The sequence below is a fragment of the Cynocephalus volans genome, chromosome 1, assembly GCF_027409185.1.
Source record: "Cynocephalus volans isolate mCynVol1 chromosome 1, mCynVol1.pri, whole genome shotgun sequence".
In the NCBI taxonomy this organism is placed as follows: Eukaryota; Metazoa; Chordata; class Mammalia; order Dermoptera; family Cynocephalidae; genus Cynocephalus; species Cynocephalus volans.
In genome coordinates this window covers 201,735,374-201,757,182 of record NC_084460.1, presented here as the reverse complement: position 1 = coordinate 201,757,182, position 21,809 = coordinate 201,735,374, and the positions used below count along the sequence as shown (strand labels likewise).

Below are 21,809 nucleotides of genomic sequence, written 5' to 3'. Positions count from 1 at the left end.
AAAACTACTAATAGGAGTTATCAAGTGTAGAGGGAGTCTTGCCAAACTGGCCTAACACAATTCTTGCTAAAAACAAGCTAAAGACTTAGATTTCAAGGGTGAGAATGAGAAATTTAATCAGATGTCGAGGATGGGGGGATTCTTACTAAACGGACCTAGCAGGATTCTTGCTAGTGTCAGGCTAAGGTTGAGGGCTAGTTGAGAAGACGCCTCAGAGGAGCCTGACTTATATATATATAAAAGTAATCAAAATTCATAATCTTATAGGAAACAAAAATATTCATTGATATCCTTCAATGGGATAGGTGCTACATTATGTAATACACTATAGAAGTTACAAACTGTTGAAGGCTGGCTCCACAAAAATACCAACAAAACAACCTGTCGAGCATGATAAAGCACAACTGAGTTTACTGCTTACTTTTGTAAAGGAGATCGCTGTTGTAACAGAAAATTAGCAGCATATGAAAAGGAAAGGGCAAAGGTGGAATCCTTATGAGGTTTCTTGTGATCTAATTTGACAGGGTTGATTGGCATTGGGGTTGAAGTGGCATCTTACAGGATTTATGATGTAAGAGTTTACAACTGGTGAATTCAGAGAGGTGAGGGTTTTGAAGAGGCTCTTGAATAGTAAACAATCATTTGGTTGAACGGAGCAGTGTTCTAAGAAAAATATATTTATTCTATTGAGAACTAGTCAAACAGTCTATTTTTCAAGCAAATGGGTTTTCAGAAAGTTTCTGGGGAAAAAAAAGTTATTTGCAGCTTTATCTTCCTGGCAAGAACTTCCTGAAATATTAAAGTCACATTAATATAGACAGTTGAATAGTAAACTCATGTTAATGTGGACAGTAACATGTGGGGGTGTAGATGGTTTCAGTTCTCAAAGGAATGAGAAATAATCTCCTTTCTGAGTTTATGAAGTAATTGAAAATCCAAAACAAACACATCAGAAGTAAATAAAAATAGATGGTAAGAAATGTTGAAAACAATCATATGATTAAGTATTATCTGACTGACATCTGGTATAGGAGTTCAGAAGAGAGAGATATTGGGTAAGGACTTTAAAGGTTTTGGAAACTAAATGTTTTTAAAAAGATGCTAAGTTTGGATAGGATCCTGGGCATTTGTTAGTGTACATCATAGGCAAATCTGAGTGGGAGTGAAGTATAAGATATGTGGAGAAATGAAAACATCAGATATGGACTATTTTTTAGGGTGTCTGTAGGCGATAAATATAGAACTGTATACTGAATTTTAAACTTTATTATTAAGGAGCCATAGGTCTCTTTGGAGCATATGAGAATGTACTGAGCCATGTGATGGATAATTAGAGGCACAGAAAACAGTTTAAAAACTAATAGTCATTCAGGTAAGAGGTTATAAGGAACAATATTAAAATAGGCTTTAAAGAGATATAGATGATATGATGAGCATGACGGTGTATATGTACATGGAATTGGGAGGGAGGGTATAGGCAAAAATATGAGTTTAATTTCAGTCTGCCCCACAAGATATCTATGTGATGTAGCATAGAACTGGAAATATGGGACTGGCATAAGGGAAAGGTCAGGATTTGAGTGGAAAGTTTAAGAATCAATATAGGAAGGAAAGGGGTATATAGTGAGTAGAAAGGATCACTCTGAGAGGCTGTTGGAAATAAATAAATACATACATACATACATAAATACATAAATAAATAAACAAACAAACAAACAAATAAATAAAGCCCAGAGCTAAGCTTTGAAGGATACCTTTGTATAGATAGCGATTGGGAGAATAGAACATATAGAAATTTTTAAAGAAAGAATATGAGAGCATGGTAGTGGCCCAAAGTCTGGAAAAGAGGATTTCAAAATTATTTTGTTCATCACTGTCACATGCTGCAAAGTCACATGAGGTGTAGATTAAACGTGGGGGAAGAGCACACTGGATTTGATTATTGCAGGTGAGGGATGATGCTGGAAGTTTGCAATTTCAAGAAAGTGAGGACTGCAGCTGCACTGCAAGAAGAAATGGAGAACAGCATGGATGGAGGACACACAGAGTAAGGCAGAAGCATCTTATACAAAAGGTTGATCGAGGCTTATTGTGAAGTGGAAAAAGCCAGGGACAGAGCAAGATTCCTGAAAGAACAAGCTTATTATTATTAGCCATTTTAATATAAAAACGATATTCACCATGAAAAGTACAGTAGTGGCAAGAGGAAGCAGAAATCAAAGATATTTAAGAGCTCAGAGTACATTGATTTGGTTACAAAACAGAGCTTTTCTTTGCAAAGGAGAAAGATCACCTCCTCTTAACTGTCCAGGGCAAAAGATGAATGTGCATGGAAAGAAATTTTGAGGTGGAGAAAAAGGACAGTGAAGCCAATTTTATGTCCTTAATTGTCTCCGGTAAATATGAAGGTACTTCACATAGTTTGTGTAAAAACAAAATTTAAAAGATAATACAAATCTTTCTATGAACTTTTGGAAGTACCCTTGTATATGGAGTCTGAGGCTCTTTAAAAAGCAAGGCAAATTTTACATTGTTGGGAGCAGTATTTTAGGAGAGTTGAATAAGAGACCAGCTATGTTTCAATTATGAGTAGCTCAGTATTCTTAACTTACTATTGACATGTTTAATTAAAGAATAAAATATTTACTTGATATTTAATAAATCCTAAATTTATTTGAGCATTTTTTATTACAATCGTTTCATTATTTTTTCCAGTTTTTATTTTTAATTTCTCAGTTCCTGTTTGAGTGTGTAGTTTCTTTAAAACCATGAGATGCTATAGAATTTTGATTTTAGATATATCAAAAATAGATTGTTTTAAATGAAGATCATGTTTGGATTAAAATTTCTCAGACAACTGATTTGCCAAGATGTTTTCCACTTTTTAAAACTCTTTCTCTGTAAACGGATAGATGATATACATAGATAGATGGATAGATTTAATTTTAAGGCATCAAAAGCAAATTATTGGGTCAATATTAAATGTGTACTTATATTATCAATAATTCCACCAACGAAAACTAGTAAGGTTACTTTTATGTTGATATACCTGGAAGGTGAATTTGGGCAACTGTTTACTTCCCAGAAGACTCCCAAATAACCTGTTAAGCAAAGTTGAGTTTATTACCTATTGTAGTCAAGGAAGAGAACGTTTTGGAAGAGACACGGCATCCAGAAGTGGTAATTATGAGGAGATATTTATAGGGCTTGGGATCTGGGTTTGAATGGTTAAGATAGTTCTTTCAATGGGAGGATCTGGTTGGGCACATTTCATGATGTAATAATTTAGGTCTGGTGGTCACAAAGAGGCAAGTATCTGGAAGTAAGTTGTTTGGTAATTGAGCAATTTGTCCAGTTTTAGGAGCTATGTCTTTGATAAATTAATTTTCAGCAAGTTCCTGGGGAAAAAAATGAAGATTTTTGTACTGATATACAGCCTTATCTTTACGGACAAGAATTTTCTAGAACAAATAGTAAAATCATGTGGATAGAGGCTGCCTTAGATCTTCATCCTGATAGTTAAGGTGGATGCAGAGTTCTCAGGTCTTAACGTCCATATTGCATTGAGAACTAAACTACAATGTGGAATTCTTGACTATCTACTCTGTGGGGAAGAGGTATAAAATATAAGGCTGCATTTACCTGAAAGATCTTACACTAAGCTTACACAATAGCCTTCTCTTTCCCAGGGGATACATTCCAAGATCCCTAGGAGATGCCTGAAAGCTTGGATAGTACCCAAAAGTCTATATATACTCTGTTTTTTCCTATACCCACATACCTATGATAAAGTTTAATTTATAAATTAGGCACAGTAAGACATTAACAACAATAAATAATAATAAAATAGAACAATTATAACAATATAGCGGGATCACTACTCTGTGCTTTGGGGCTATTATGAAGTAAAATAAGGGTCCCTAAACATAGGCACTGCGATACAGTGACAGTGGATCTGATAGAACCAGGACAGCTACTAAGTGACTCATGGGCAGGTAGCATAGAGCATGAATACGCTGGATGAAGGGATGACTTGTGTCCCAGGCAGGCCGGAGCAGGGCAGTGTGGGATTTCCTCATGGTACTTAGAACAGTGTGCAATTTAAAACTTATTAATTGTTTATTTCCAGAATTTTTATTTAATATTTTTGGTCCGCAGTTGACCACGGGTAACTGAAGCCGTGGAAAGTGAGACTGTGGATAAGGCACAAAGGCTATGTTTTTCCTTTCGTTAGCTAAATTACGGGGAAAAAAATTGGACAGAAATGACAGTAATGATTATTTAAGGGTACTGTAGACTGAAAATACATTCTTGTTTCTCGGATACGTAGGCTAGACGGTGACTATCCTGTCATACCTTTTCATTTTTAAACTGACTGAGTTGAATATGTGTTCAGGATAATTGGCTCTGAGCTGTCAATGAGCTGAAAAGAAGAAACGATTATTTAATCAAAGTACTGCATAGACGTACATAATGCTGTGTTTTAAGAATGCTTCAAGTCCACCTACCTTCATCTTCCTGTGCTAATGCACTTTATTCATTGATCTGATTCACTCACATTTTATTACTTAATGTTAAACAAAATTTGAGGTAGACAGTTTAGAAATATAGTTCCAGACTGTAATTTATTATTCTAGTAGCAGGAGTTTTAAAACTGGGAGATTCCACCGTTGATTATAGATCAAACAGTACGGTAGGGTAATTATGAGACCCAGAAGATCAGAGTGTAAAAAACAGAAAAAAATTAAAGAGAATTAATAAAGGCAGCTATTAGATGCTTTTAAAATAATTTATGAAAAAACTATTAAATATTAAGCTAGAGACTTACCCTTGAATTTAAAAAAAAAAAAAAAAATCTCCTGCTAATACAACATTGAAAGTCTAATAGTAAAATTTTCAGTAGTACAGATCCAAAGGTATTTATAAGTCTAAAATCTCTGTAGATTTTTCTAAAGCCCAAATAATTATTGAACAAAATTGACTTTTAAAAAATCAATACTAAGTGTAGTCTTTATCTTCTCAAACAAGCTTACTTCCTTCTACTTTGGTACTAAGTGATATTATGACTAATTTTCTTTCCTCCACCCATAGTAACAACCCATCATTTCCTCAGGGTTTTCTCTTTCTATGAGACACTATGGGGTCATGAGTTATTTTCTCTCTAACAATGACCAGGAACCACCATTCAGATTAAAACTGCTTATATCCCTATTTAGGGTTATGCAGTATGTTTGCCTCTTGGGAGAAGAATCACTTATTTTATGGCTTTTTGGTATATCTATCTCCATGGTGCAATGCAAAAGGGGAAATCAATTTTCTCTTAAATTACTGAGAAAATATTATAAGGATGATTTTGTTAGGGTATGCTGTTTGGCTCTTCTTGCTAAACTATGGTGGTATGTTCATGAAAATCAAGAAGTGGCCCAGAATTGACAATATCAAGAAAAATCCCAGAGAATGAATGAGAGTTAGAACCCAAGGTTGGAGTTTGATTATTGATTTGAATAAGCATTAATTGAGAGCAGCAAGACTGGAGATCAAATCAGCTGGCAAGACCAAATGAGTATTTACGGATGATCGTTGTTGCTGTTGAGCTGGGATCATAATTATGGGATGAAAATAAAAGGGAAGAGAAAAGAAAAGGGAGCAGAAATATAAATTTTAAAAAATTTATTGTTGTGTAAACCTGATATTTGTTCTGCATTACTAGAAAGGACAACAGGTAAAAAATAATGGTAAAAAAGAATGTGATTTATTTATATCTGATGACAGAAGTTCAGAAGGTGATAGAAGCCTTATGATCACGTAAGACTGTCTTTCAGTCCATACAGTCAGCCTCAATGAGTGATGGTGGAATCCCTTCTTTATTTCTTTCCTCCCTTCTTAAAATACTATTTGTCTTTCCCTGTCTCCCAGGTCACAGTTCCAATGTATGTCACAGTTCCAACTTGTCACTCACCCATGTGATTAAGATCTGGAAGAACTATTAGCCCTTTGTGCCATCCTTGACTCTAGTAAGGAGGGTCATATTGAACTCAGATTTTTGAATAAAACACTGAAGAAAAATGAACCTTCATTTTTTCTAGTATTGATCCCTCCTCATTCTAGGTGCTACTATTTATTTATAATACTGAATTAACTAGAGAAGGGGTCAGAAAATCTTTCTCTTAGAAAGGTGTCAGACACCTTCACGCGTGTCATTGAATTTGATCTTCATAACCCACCACACAATGCTTATTTTCCCCATGTGCAGGTGAAGATATTCAAGTTCTGAGATATTGTAATTTATATAAACTTATTCACTATAAGGAGTGGGCCCAATCTCCTTTAACAGTCTCTTCCACGAATGGGCAGGAGGTTATGGAGGTGTATGTAACACCACCAGAAAGGTTAGAATTGGGTAAAATTGGAATGGAGATTGTCATTAAAAAAGATGAAAGTATTGACAACTACTTTTACTTGGCTATCTTTCCTTTTACCTAGTTATACACATGCATACACACACACATACAGACACATCTTTTTAACTCAAGGTTATCCTCGTATCCTCTCTGTCAGTTTTCTCTCAAGTTAATATTTTCTGTCTGAGGTATTCATAGATGATTTAATTTCCTAACAAATGTGGCCACATTTAAATTAAAAATATGTAAAGTCAACTATCCACAAGCAATTAAATTATTTGAAATAAAGATATCGTTCTCCTAGAGTTAACAAAGTAGATTTGATGGTTTGATAACAGCCTAAGAGATTTTGATCTGTCATCATAAAAGTCAGATAAAATACCAGAGATGCAATTTTCAGCTCCAAGAGGTTGAATAGGAATTAAGTGCTGATAGCAGAACTGGACTCATGAATATGTCTGTATGAGGGTGGTTCGATATGAGTAGACTTAGAACTGTGTTGTTATAGTAAATTGGCAGCCCTTGCAAGTTAGAAAACTCGATTACTCATCAGTAATAGCTTACTTTAGAGACTGGAGGAGCTTCTCTTTGTGACTCCTTTCTCGTCTCGGATGGGCAGTGGATTGCCCATATTATAATTAACTTCCATTTGTTAAATTGTGAATCTGAGTGACCTTCTTACTAATCGTCTGTTCATTGCACGAGACCATGTGTTACACAGGTAGGCTTCCTGATATTTCAAGAGAATTAATGTGAGCCAAGTACAGAAATATGCTCCGGTTATTGAAGCTAACAATGATTGTTCTCATGTATCTGTTTATTATGCACATTTTCTCCCCCACAGTTGTTATATCACCTAGTCAATGTATTTGTCAATTGTTAATGTCTTTGTTGTTGCAGATACAGATGTGGTGTATAAAAGCGAGAATGGACATGTCATTAAACTGAATATAGAAACAAATGCTACCACATTATTATTGGAAAACACAACTTTTGTAAGTAATGAATAATTAATTACTCTATGCCTTTTAGTACTGTTTAGAATGCTCTCTAGGTGTATATAATGTTCTAATCTTTAGCTTCAGCACTTGCGAGCATTTCAGGTAAAATGTTAGGGCTGGGATATCATTAGAATCAATACATCTATTGCTAGAAAATACTCCTGTGATAGATAGCCTGCTTCATCTTCTCCACTTGCCCTTTTTAGTGAGTAAATATTTCCAGAAAAATAATTTTTTTCCAGATATTTTCTGTGCAAGATCAGTTAAACATATACCAAGATTAAAAAAAAAATAAAAATGGTTAGCCTAGCTCCAGTTGTCACTAACTTTTATTACCCCTTTACTTTTTATTCTTCTTCACTTCTTTCTAGTTCTGGTGTTTTCTGAATCAGACAGAGTGAAGGCTTTCTAAACCTGGCCTTCTGCTGGGGTTGATGTGCTTTATTTTTAGAACTTAGGATTTTGTCAGTACCATTGTCATCCTTCTGAATCACTGCTTAGCCAACAATGTTTAGTGACTGAATGTATTTATATTGCTCTTATAAAAGAATGTTGCCTTTGTCTTTCTGGTAAATCTAGTCCCCTTCAGGTTAGGAGACTTAGCTATGATTACCTACTGAGTAAGTGATAATGAATTAACTATTGCAAGCATTCAAAATCTAGCTACCAAACACCACTGAAAAATAGTGCACAGTTATTTACTGTTTTATGTATTTAAAGTTTCAATATATTGCATATTAGATGACTTCATATGATTCACACAAAACATAGTACAAGGCCTCAGAAGGCTTTTTCCACAAAATAAAACAATTAGCAAAATCATTGGCTACATTTTTTACTTATTCCTCCTTGTACATTTGAAATAAACATTTAATTTTCATATTCATTATAGAATGGCCAGGTGGAAGAGATAACTAGGAACCTTCTGTTGTTTAGTATTTTTGTGTACCAAAAAGTAGTCATTGAAATCATGAAGTGATTATATATGTATATGTTAGGCTAAATTTAACCAACCATCTTATGTACATTAATAATTAGGTCATTTATTAGCAAAAAATAAAGGCATTTTCGTCTTTAAACTAATCAGTTAATTTACAGGTATTCAAGGAACTGTTACTATATATACCACACTTTATGTAACTGTGGGATGTCACAAATTGCTCACTTTTTAAGAACATGGATTTTCTTTGGGGAGATAATACTATAGAGAAGAATCTATTATTTCTTCTTTGGATTGTCCTCAGGAATACTAGAGAAAGGACTAGGGAATCATTGAGAGATATTGTCATCAGTGGGAAAGAAGCCCTTAGTAGGAAAATAGGACAGGGGGCAGAAGGCAGGAATTGGTAATGATGAGAGGGTATACTAATGATGTTCTGATTAAAGTCAGTGTGAATGATTTTCCATCAAATTCGATTGGGGAACAAAATTAAATACATTCTCATTTGTAGTTTCCTTTATCATAAAGTAACATTTATTATTATTATTATTTATTTATGTATTTTTTTCGTGGCTGGCCAGTACAGGGATCCAAACCCGTGACCTTTGTGTTACAAGGCTGTGCTCTAACCAACTGAACCAACCGGCCAGCCCTACATTTATTATTATTATTGTAGGCCTCCAGTAGCCAAGCATTCAGGTTAGGTATAGACACTCTGTACATGAATATTCTGTTAAGTGACTGTTCCTTACCAATCACTTCCTTACACAGGTTAATAAGGTTTTCCTCCTCATCACTGATTATAGTTTTTTTTTTTTTTCCCAGCATTTATTCATTGTTTTTTAGCCTCCATAACACATCAAAGAAGAAACAGAAGCATACAAAATGTTTTGATTATTCCATTATCCCAGTTCTTTGTCGATACTACACACAACCCCTGTGTCATCTCATTGTAGTCTTCTCCATGTGCTAATTATCTCTATGTGCTGTTTTATCCCTATACTTGTGTATTTAATCTTTTTAAAATCCTTTTGAGGTCTATTACTAGTGTCTTCTATGTAGGCCATGACTCTAAATTATCACAGAGTCATATTTTGCAAATATTCTAATTTACTGATCTTCTCAGATTTATAGGTTCCCAAGAGACATTTATGTCACAACACAGATAATTAAGCAATTTATAAATCCTAGCCTGTCAGAATTTGATGGAGGCAGAGAGTTAGGGGAGTGGAGGGTGGCAGATATTTGCAACAAATTAATCCAAAACTGAGAACAACAATACAAATTACCATGATTCCTTATGATTTCAGAGAAACTTGTTTAATCATTTTCTCCAGACACCAAGATAGCATGGTAAATACAGTTGTGGTTTTAAAGCTCACTTTATGCTAAAGTCTGCATTTATTTTCTCTCCTAAGCCATTCTGTTGAAAAACAATCTCTTATCAGAGCATGAGAGTTCTATTCATACTGCAGGTTCTGCTTTGAACAATTATCAATATTTTAATTACAATCATAATGAATTGGATCAGATCACCAGCAAAACTTTGTCATAAAAGTATACCAAGTCAATTGAAAAAGTAAACATGTTATTGATAACAATGTAATTACAAAATGGCCTGTTGTTTACTAGGATACATTATGCTAAAACATGCCAATTTATTTTAAAAATAAAGATGATTTAACATCACATTGTCATTTCCCAGCTTAAACACATTGTAAATATAACTAGTAGGTACTTTTGGTTATATAATTATGGTTAACAGACTCTATGAGTAGCAACAGTATTGGGCATGGCTATCAAAATGAAAACAAAACTAAATAATTTTCATGAAATAAAATAATGTTTGTCATAAGGCATTCTTTCAGATTGAACCTAGGCAGATTTCTAGAGAAGGAGGTAATTAAAGGGCATATAACTTTTTGAATAAGAGGATGGTAAAGAAGTAATTTAGCCCCAAAACTACTCTTAATCATTTCTAAATGTTTGGAAATGTTATCTCTTAAAGCCAGAACTATTTCAGACAAAAGCTTATTCACAATGACATAACGAGGAAGATGTTCCATAAGTATTAGCTCTTCTCTTTCTGTTGACAATAATTTGAATATTGCCAGTGGTCTTGGCAGAAAATACTAGCAGCCATAAATTGCTCTATCAAAGCACTTTTGAAATTAAGGGTTAAAAATATGGGTCCAACCCCCATGTGCTTAAACCTTGTTAAGATTAAAAAAAAAGAAAAAGAAAAAGAAAAACAAAATTTGTGCACTAATATGGAACAGAAAAGTTCTGATCCTTACCCTGATAGTCTACTTAGCACAAATTTAATTTAAAGTATGAGAAGAGATACTTTGCTGTCTCCATGTGTTTGCAAGCATGAGAGGAGTACCTTTTAGTTGTATACCTTTATTTACATACTTCCCCTTAGATGAAAAGGGGCTAAAACAGACTATATTATGTTTCACCCTAAATCACCATTGTGAATGATCTAGGAAACAGATTCTACTAACAAAATTATTTGTGGGTTCAAAGTATGTCAGATATTATAATCATTTTTATTCTTGGTAGTGTTCGTTGTTACTAATAAATCCACATGTATAGCTATATTTAGCTATAATGCATATTCTTGAGTAAGTCATGCTTGACAGAAAACAAAATTATCTAAATAATGTATATACAAGTCTCCTTTGTTTAGAAATAAAACACTGACATAAATATCACTTTTTAAAAACTTAGACTTCACTTACTTAACAAGAACTTGGTTCAATCTTGTCTTGTATGTCCTCACCGATATGAGCAATAAAATAATTACAACCTCAGAATTTACTTTTTTGGATATTTTCATTTAGTTTCTTTGGTGCCAAAGGTATGTGTCAGACAGGATGCTGGAAGCTAACAGACATTCAGATTTATTTTAATTGATTACAATTGTTTTGGAATTTGCCATCCTGAGAGAGCTCTGACTTGTGTCTAAGGCTAGTATATTTTGAACAATTTAGGGTTCTAGTTACATGACCTTGAACATTTGCCTTTCATTTCTCTTCTGGATAATTTTATATATGGCTATCTCCCACTTTGGAGAGCCAATTAGAAAATTTTTAAAATGTTGGTCAAAGAGCACAAAGTTTTAGTTAGACAGAATAAGTTTTTGAGGTCTGTTGCACAGCATGGTGGCCATAGTTAATAATAATGTACATATTGTATATTTCAAAATTGCTGAAAGTAAATTTCAGATGTCTCACCATGAAAAATGATGGGTAAGAAAGGTGATGGATTTGTTAATTTGCTTGATTTAATCATTTCACATCATGTATATATGTCTGGCCATTACATTAAAAACCATATGCATATACTAGTACAAAATTTAAAATTTTTAAAATAAAACTTAAAAAAAATTTTAAAAAACACCCAAGTTTTTCTATTAATCTATTGTGGAATTTAAATAAACACAATACAGTTTCAAGGGATCTTTGAAGATTTTTGATGAGGATATAGAAATAATTCAGTCCATGAAATTTTGTTGATGTAGAACTATACATTAGCAAAATTTCTTTAACCTGTCTGTACTCTAAGATGCAGATGCTTTAATAGTACAATGGAAATATATTAATTAGTATTTTAGTTTGCTCGTGGAACATATATAAGCATTTAAGGAAGTTCAATTTTGGCAGAGGTTAAATGGTAATGACAACACATTATAGAGCTGGAAAGCATTCTCGCAAACTCCCAATCAGGTTAAATAAAAAGAAAGTGATATACAAATTCAATGCAATCCCCATCAAAATTCCAGAGACATTTTTCTCAGAAATGGAAAAAACTATTCAGACATTTATATGGAACAATAAAAGACCACGCATAGCCAAAGCAATGCTCAGCAAAAAAAATAAAGCTGGAGGCATAACACTACCTGACTTTAAGCTATACTACAAAGCTATAATAACCAAAACAGTATGGTACTGGCATAAAAACAGACACACTGACCAATGGAATAGAATAGAGAATCCAGAAATCAACCCACACACTTACTGCCATCTGATCTTTGACAAAGGCACCAAGCCTATTCACTGGGGAAGAGACTGCCTCTTCAGCAAATGGTGCTGGGATAACTGGATATCCATATGCAGGAGAATGAAACTAGATCCATACCTCTCACCGTATACTAAAATCAACTCAAAATGGATTAAGGATTTAAATATACACCCTGAAACAATAAAACTTCTTAAAGAAAACATAGGAGAAACACTTCAGGAAATAGGACTGGGCACAGACTTCATGAATACAACCCCAAAAGCACGGGCAACCAAAGGAAAAATAAACAAATGGGATCATATCAAACTAAAAAGCTTCTGCACAGCAAAAGAAACAATTCACAGAGTTAAAAGACAACCAACAGAGTGGGAGACAATATTTGCAAAATATACATCTGACAAAGGATTAATATCCAGAATATATAAGGAACTCAAACAACTTTACAAGAAGAAAACAAGCAACCCAATTAAAAAATGGGCAAAAGAGCTAAGTAGGCATTTCTCTAAGGAAGATATACAAATGGCCAACAGACATACGAAAAAATGCTCAACATCACTCAGCATCCGGGAAATGCAAATCAAAATCACATTGAGATACCATCTAACCCCAGTTAGGATGGCTAAAATCCAAAAGACTATGAACGATAAATGCTGGCGAGGCTGCAGAGAAAAAGGAACTCTCATACATTGTTGGTGGGACTGCAAAATGGTGCAGCCTCTATGGAAAATGGTATGGAGGTTCCTCAAACCATTGCAGATAGATCTACCATACGACCCAGCTATCCCACTGTTGGGAATATACCCAGAGGAATGGAAATCATCAAGTCGAAGGTATACCTGTTCCCCAATGTTTATCGCAGCACTCTTTACAATAGCCAAGAGTTGGAACCAGCCCAAATGTCCATCATCAGATGAGTGGATACGGAAAATGTGGTACATCTACACAATGGAATACTACTCAGCTATAAAAACGAATGAAATACTGCCATTTGCAAGAACGTGGATGGACCTTGAGAGAATTATATTAAGTGAAACAAGTCAGGCACAGAAAGAGAAATACCACATGTTCTCACTTATTGGTGGGAGCTAAAAATTAATATATAAATTCACACACACACACACACACAAAAACCGGGGAGGGGGGGGAAGAAGATATAACAACCACAATTACTTGAAGTTGATACGACAAGCAAACAGAAAGGACATTGTTGGGGGAGAGGGAGAAGGGAGGGAGGTTTTGGTGATGGGGAGCAATAATCAGCCACAATGTATATCGACAAAATAAAATTTAAAAAAAAAATAAAGAAAATACTGTATTAAAAAAAAAAATCAAAAAAAAAAAAAAAAAGAAACTGAGACCCAGAGAGATAAAGGCTTGACCAATACAATTAGCTTAGTCTTGAGACTAGAATAAAAATTTCCTGACTCCTAATCCAGTGTTGCTTTTAATATACCTGAGTATTCCATTTAAAATCCCTTTTTAAACACATGTAAAAATGAACTGCAATCCTTTAATATTTTATACATAAGAAGTTTCTATATCTATTTCTGTATTTTTTACTTACATCTTTTGAAAAGATGAATATGAATTGAGTATACATATGTTTATATGTATGAATAAACACACATTATAGATAGATATCTACATTATAAATAGATCTATCTATCCATATGTTTTACTACCAGCTAATTGGGAAAAAAAGAATTATGTGATAAATGGAAAAGAGAAAAAAACTTAAGTGTGGTTGAAATACATTAACTTGGCTGAAGTCACATTTTTTTCTTCGCATATTTTAAAGGTCTCAATGACTACCACCTGTGTCATCATTCTTTGCACCCAAATATTTCCAAAACTTGTGGAAATACTGCCTATGTGAATGGAAACAATCCTGGCTGCCACACACACACACACACACACACACACACATACCCCACCACGACCAAATAGCATCTACTGTTATGAACCACCACTATGCTTCCCTTCCTGTCGTCTGATAGATCAGGCTAAAATAATCTAGTTTACTTTTCAAGTTTTTCCTTCTCTTAAAAACTTGTAGAGATTTTTCTGCCTCCATATCTTTATAATGTTTCTGCATCATTGTTGATATAACTCATTATGCTTCATTAGTTTAATTCATTTGCCAACCGTTTATTGGACCCCTGCTATACGTCAGATAATATTCCAGGTTCTAGGGATACAATGGTGAGCAAGGTATGTTTGTTAGGCCAACAATAAATAAATACTCAAGTAAAAGTATAAGAAAGTGTCAGCTAGTATGAAGTCCTCGAAGGAAAATAACACTGGGTGAGGTCTAAGGAATATTAGGTGCCTGGGAAAGGCCCACTGTGGGGGCAACATTTCAAGGTCAGATTGAAGATTTTTGTCTGTTGCAAGAACAATAATCAGAAAGAACCTAAGGTGGGAACGGTACAGATCCATTCCAAGAACAGAAAATATATACGTAGTAGAGGGTGTGGAGAATGTTATAGGATGAACTCAGTGGGATAACTAGGGGAAAGATTATGTTGAGCTTTGCAGGTCAATGTTTTGTTTTGCAAGCAATAGGTTTAGTTTGAAGGAGGAAAGTGGCAGTATTTGAGTCATATTTCAAAAGAATACTCTGTCTCCTACATGAGGAATACGTTCTGGGGATATTAAAGTAGAAACTGAGAGACCACTTTGGCTACTGCAACTGTACAGATGAGAGAAGGTGCAGAGCTTGACCTAAAACGGTACTAATGGAGAATGTGAAGAGTAGGTGAATGGAAGATTGTTTGGAGACTGCGTGGGTAGGCCTTTGTGGACTGATTACTTTGAGCCTGTTGGAAATAGAGGAATCAACGCTGTCTGCTAGGTTTTTAAACATCATTAAGTGGGCGATTCTGTTTTTAATATTTTCCAACTCATTTTGCCAATAGACTCTATTTAGTGTTTACTTGTTATAAGTATATGTCTGTCCATATTTTATGTATATAACAGTACAATAGAGGGATTTTTAGAGGCCTGGTTGAAAAAAGACTGGAAGTGATATTAATAAAGTTATATAGAACATAGAAATGCAACCCATCATCCCCTAGGGGTTAAAAAAATTGCTATTTTCCTTATAATTATTTGATTGGATCACTCAGTAATTTTTATGTGCCTATTTGTGTGCCTATTTTATCCTTTACACTGAACTAGCTGCTGAAGATATAATAGTGAGAAAATAGAGGAGTCACTACCATATGATCTCATGGCCTATTAAGGGAGGTGTGAACTAATTAAATAATTAGAAATATAAACATTTACAATCTATGATATGCAATAAAAGTGAAGTATAAGAATATAAGAATAAAAGTAAAGTGCATTCATGTTAGAATTTCTAACAGATTGACCTGATCATTTTGAAATCATAGGAAGCTTCTCTAATGAAATGAAGTTGAGTGAGAAGAAGTTAAGAAGCAAGAGTAGAGCTTGAAGGGAGAGTAAAAGCATGAGACACGGAGAACTGGAATCCCTGAAGGATGCCAGTGTGGCTGGAGCAGCAAGATGAAGGGCGAGATAGTTGAAGTTGGAGGAATAGGTAGGGGCCAGATCATGCAGGGCATGGTGTTGGATTTTCAAAAATGATCAGATTTGCTTTTTAAAACAAAGTCCTCTCTGGTGAAATTGGAGAATAAATTAAAATGTAAAGTTGTGGATCCCAGAGAGGAAAAATAAAGACACTATTGGATGACCTAGGCTTGAGATCATAAGAAAATGGACTTGGGGCAGTAGAGATTGAGAGAAGTAAAAGGATTTGAAAGATTAATTATTAGAAGGAAAATAAAGAGATAGTAACAATGAGACTGGTGGTGGTTGGGAGCAGGGATTAGAAGTAGGTATCAAGGATAATTCCTGAGATTTTGGTTGCGTGACTTAATGGATGGGGGAGTTAGCCACTGAGACTGAGAATCCTCAAACCTAGTTCTCACCCAGTCAATTGGGTGAAAACTAGATTTAAGGGTATGGTTGGATGAAAATATCTATTAAGCTGTATTTAGTAAATAAGTGGGAATATCTATCAAGCAATATTTAGAATGTCAAATTCCTTGATTCAAATGTTAAAATTAAAACTTCAATTTAAAAATAGTCAAATAGATGGTTCACATATTTTATGATGTTATTATTGATTTAGAAATCTAGAAATATATAAACTTATTCAAAGCCAAATTTGATCATCTTTTCATTATCTATGTTTCTATTATCTTTTTATTATGTAGTTATATTCTTTATTTTTCATTAAACTTCTCACTAGTTTACAATTTTCTTTAAAGAGGCCAACCAAGCTTTAGCCAGCTTTGTGTCCTTAGTACCTAGAATAATGATGGCATAGCACACAGTAGACATTTACTGCACATTTTGTGAATCATATTTATTTTCTCCTTCACATAGTATCATTTCCAAATATATTTGATTCAGAGTGGCCCGTAACAGAAAGTACGAGAAAAAGGAGATCTAATCAACTATTCTAAAACTTGAATTGCAAAAAATGTAATTTATAAAGCAAAATAAAAGAGTATTTCCCCCCACGCACTAAAGTTGTGAGCTCATCAGATCACAAGCAAGTAAGGAGGTGCTCTGATTATTGAAAATAAACAATACTTATTTTTGGTAAAGATCAAAGATGAGAAAAAACTATTGATTCTTCACAGCATATCTTTATTATTTTTTGAAACATTAATTTTTTGATTTTCAAGAAATCTATGTAAATCAAAGAAGAAACTTTATTTCATCTTCAAATGTATTTAGAGCTTACTAGATGTTAAAAAAAATGTTTCAGACCTTAATTTCAGAAAAAATCTACCCATGTTTTAAATAATTGACATTATATAAGTATCTAATAACTCCCATAATTGATTTTTTTCTAGCTTTTGGGTAACAGGAAACTCAGGCTGAATTTAAAGTTTGCTTAGAATTTAGAGCATGAAAATGATACTCATTCTGACTTTATTATACTGCTCATCAATTTCTTTTTTTTCTTTTTCTTTTTTCCTAACTTCTCTTTCTCTCTCCTTTCTCTTGATTGATGATAGACAGGTGGATAGATAGATATCTCTGTGTATATGTGTGTGTGTACATGTGTAGCACCTTTATTGAGATATATTCCAATTACCATAATTTTCACTCACTAGAAGTATATAGTTCAGTATTTTTAGTTTGCTCACAAAATTGTGCAACCATCATCACTATCTAATTTTAGAATATTTTCAACAGCCCCAATAACTTATACATTAGCAGCTCTTCTCTATCCCCACCTCTTCCTCTGCTGCTCCAGGCAACTGCTAATCTACTTTCTGTCTCTGTGGATTTGCCTATTCTGTACATTACAGATAAATGGAATCTACAATGTGTAGTTATTTTTGTGTGTGTGTATGTGACTAGTTTCTTTCACTTAGCATAATGTGTTCAAGGTTTATCCATATTTTAGCATGCAATGGTGTTTTATTCCTTTTAGTTGCTGAATGATATTCCATTGCATAGATATACCACATTTTGTTTATCCATTCATCAGTTAATAGACATTTAGGTTGTTTACACTTTTCGGCTATTATAAATAATGCTGCTATGAGCATTAGTGTGAAAGTTTTGTGTAGATGCATGTTTTCATTTCATTTGGCATATAGATTATGGATCATATGGTAACTCCATGTTTAGCATTTTGAAGAATTGCAAATTTATTTTCCAAAGTACTTGCATGCATCTGCCTTTCTATCAATAGTATAAGAGAAGCCCAGTTTTTTCACATGCTCTACAATGCTTATTCATATTTGTCTATTTGATTTCTACCATCTTAGTAGATATGCTTTGTGTTTCCTTAATTTACTTTACTAATGATATTGAGGATATTTTAATGGACTTATTGACCATTTGTATATTTTCTTTGACAAAATGTCTGTTCAAATCCTTTGCCCACTTTTTTTTGTTTTTTTTCTTGAATCATTTGGTCTTTAGTAAGTTACCTTCCAGAAATTAATTCCTTTATGTCGTTAGTTAACAAACATTTATTTTTGTTAAAAACAGAGTGGCTCTTAAAGAAGATGATACCATGCAATATCAGTTTTTAAAAAGTCTCATCAAAAATGCTTTGTCCACTTTTTAATTGGGCTCTTTGTCTTTTTATTTTAAAATTTCATAAGTACTTTACATATTACAAATTCAAGTTCCTTGTCAGACAAATGATTTGCAAATACGTTCTCCCAGGTATGTTGTCTTTCCCTTTCTAAATGGTATCTTTTGATTCACAAAAGAATTTAATTTTGATAGAGTCAAATCTATTCTTGCTTTTGTCTTACGAACTTTGTTGTTAATTTAGATAAGGTTCTGCTTTTTTGTCTAGGAGTATTATAGTTTTTATTTTTACATTTAGTTCTATGATTCATTTTGAGCTAATTTTTGTATACGATGTGAGAAAGAAGGTCCAAGTTCATTTTTTTTTAATGTGGACATATAGTTGTCCATACAATATTTTTATTTTTATTTTTATTTTTTTTATTTTTTTTTTAAATTTTATTTTGTCGATATACATTGTAGCTGATTATTGCTCCCCATCACCAAAACCTCCCTCCCTTCTCCCTCCCCCCCCCCAACAATGTCCTTTCTGTTTGCTTGTTGTATCAACTTCAAATAATCGTGGTTGTTATATCTTCTCCCCCCCCCCCGGTTTGTGTGTGTGTGTGTGTGAATTTATATATTAATTTTTAGCTCCCTCCAATAAGTGAGAACATGTGGTATTTCTCTTTCTGTGCCTGACTTGTTTCACTTAATATAATTCTCTCAAGGTCCATCCATGTTGTTGCAAATGGCAGTATTTCATTTGTTTTTATAGCTGAGTAGTATTCCATTGTGTAGATGTTCCACATTTTCCGTATCCACTCATCTGATGATGGGCATTTGGGCTGGTTCCAACTCTTGGCTATTGTAAAGAGTGCTGCCATGAACATTGGGGAACAGGTATACCTTCGACTTGATGATTTCCATTCCTCTGGGTATATTCCCAACAGTGGGATGGCTGGGTCGTATGGTAGATCTATTTGCAATTGTTTAAGGAACCTCCATACCATTTTCCATAGAGGCTGCACCATTTTGCAGTCCCACCAACAATGTATGAGAGTTCCTTTTTCTCCGCAGCCTCGCCAGCATTTATCGTTCATAGTCTTTTGGATTTTAGCCATCCTAACTGGGGTTAGATGGTATCTCAATGTGGTTTTGATTTGCATTTCCCGGATGCTGAGTGATGTTGAGCATTTTTTCATATGTCTGTTGGCCATTTGGATATCTTCCTTAGAGAAATGCCTACTTAGCTCTTTTGCCCATTTTTTAATTGGGTTGCTTGTTTTCTTCTTGTAAAGTTGTTTGAGTTCCTTATATATTCTGGATATTAATCCTTTGTCAGATGTATATTTTGCAAACATTTTCTCCCACTCTGTTGGTTGTCTTTTAACTCTTTTAATTGTTTCTTTTGCTGTGCAGAAGCTTTTTAGTTTGAAATAATCCTATTTGTTTATTTTTCCTTTGGTTGCCCGTGCTTTTGGGGTCGTATTCATGAAGTCTGTGCCCAGTCCTATTTCCTGAAGTGTTTCTCCTATGTTTTCTTTAAGAAGTTTTATTGTTTCAGGGTGTATATTTAAATCCTTAATCCATTTTGAGTTGATTTTAGTATACGGTGAGAGGTATGGATCTAGTTTCATTCTCCTGCATATCGATATCCAGTTATCCCAGCACCACTTGCTGAAGAGGCAGTCCCTTCCCCAGTGAATAGGCTTGGTGCCTTTGTCAAAGATCAGATGGCAGTAAGTGTGTGGGTTGATTTCTGGATTCTCTATTCTATTCCATTGGTCAGTGTGTCTGTTTTTATGCCAGTACCATACTGTTTTGGTTATTATAGCTTTGTAGTATAGCTTAAAGTCAGGTAGTGTTATGCCTCCAGCTTTATTGTTTTTGCTGAGCATTGCTTTGGCTATTCGTGGTCTTTTATTGTTCCATATAAATGTCTGAATAGTTTTTTCCATTTCTGAGAAAAATGTCTTTGGAATTTTGATGGGGATTGCATTGAATTTGTATATCACTTTGGGTAGTATGGACATTTTCACTATGTTGATTCTTCCAATCCAAGAGCATGGAATATCTTTCCATCTTCTTGTATCTTCTCTAATTTCTCTCAGCAGTGGTTTGTAGTTCTCATTATAGAGATTTTTCACCTTCTTGGTTAACTCAATTCCTAAGTATTTTATTTTTTTGGTGGCTATTGTAAATGGGCAGGCTTTCTTGATTTCTCCTTCCACATGTTCACTATTGGAGAAAAGAAATGCTACTGATTTTTGTGTGTTGATTTTGTATCCCGCTACTGTGCTGAAATCATTTATCAATTCCAACAGTTTTTTTGTAGAGGTTTTAGGCTGTTCGATATATAGGATCATGTCATCTGCAAACAGGGACAGTTTGACTTCATCTTTTCCAATCTGGATGCCCTTTATTTCCTTCTCTTCTCTGATTGCTCTGGCTAGTACTTCCAACACTATGTTGAATAGGAGTGGTGAGAGTGGGCATCCTTGTCTAGTGCCTGTTCTTAAAGGAAAAGCTTTCAGCTTTTCCCCATTCAGGATGATATTGGCAGTGGGTTTGTCATATATGGCTTTAATTATGTTGAGATACTTTCCCTCTATACCTAACTTATAGAGGGTCTTTGTCATGAATGAGTGCTGAACTTTATCAAATGCTTTTTCAGCATCTATAGAGATGATCATATGGTCCTTGTGTTTGAGTTTATTAATATGTTGTATCACATTTATTGATTTGCGTATGTTGAACCAACCTTGCATCCCTGGGATGAATCCCACTTGATCGTGATGAATAATTTTTCGTATGTGTTGCTGTATTCTGTTTGCTAGTATTTTAGTGAGGATTTTTGCATCTATATTCATCAAGGATATCGGCCTGTAGTTTTCTTTTTTGGTTATATCTTTACCTGGTTTTGGTATCAGGATGATGTTTGCTTCATAGAATGAGTTTGGGAGATTTGCATCCGTTTCAATCTTTTGGAATAGTTTGTAAAGAATCGGTGTCAATTCCTCTTTGAATGTTTGGTAAAATTCTGCTGTGAATCCATCTGGTCCTGGGCTTTTCTTTGTTGGGAGCCTTCTGATAACAGCTTCAATCTCCTTTATTGTTATTGGTCTGTTCAAATTTTCTACGTCTTCACGGTTCAGTTTTGGGAGCTTGTGTGTGTCCAGAAATTTATCCATTTCCTCCAGATTTTCAAATTTGTTGGCGTATAGTTGTTTGTAGTAGTCTCGAATGATTCCTTGTATTTCAGATGAATCAGTTGTAATATCGCCTTTTTCATTTCTAATTTTTGTTATTTGAGTCTTCTCTCTTTTTTTGTTAGCCATGCTAATGGTTTGTCAATTTTATTTATCTTTT

The 21,809-nt window shown here is 34.1% G+C and overlaps 1 protein-coding gene across 1 annotated transcript in view; it reads left to right on the top strand.

Annotated features, from left to right (window-relative positions):
- DPP10 (dipeptidyl peptidase like 10) overlaps positions 1–21,809 on the top strand; it is a 686,000-nt gene that overhangs the window by 297,201 nt on the left and 366,990 nt on the right. The window contains exon 4 of the mRNA XM_063093496.1: positions 7,302–7,396. Within this exon, the coding sequence (XP_062949566.1) occupies positions 7,302–7,396 (95 nt within the window). The remainder of the gene's footprint in view (positions 1–7,301; positions 7,397–21,809) is intronic.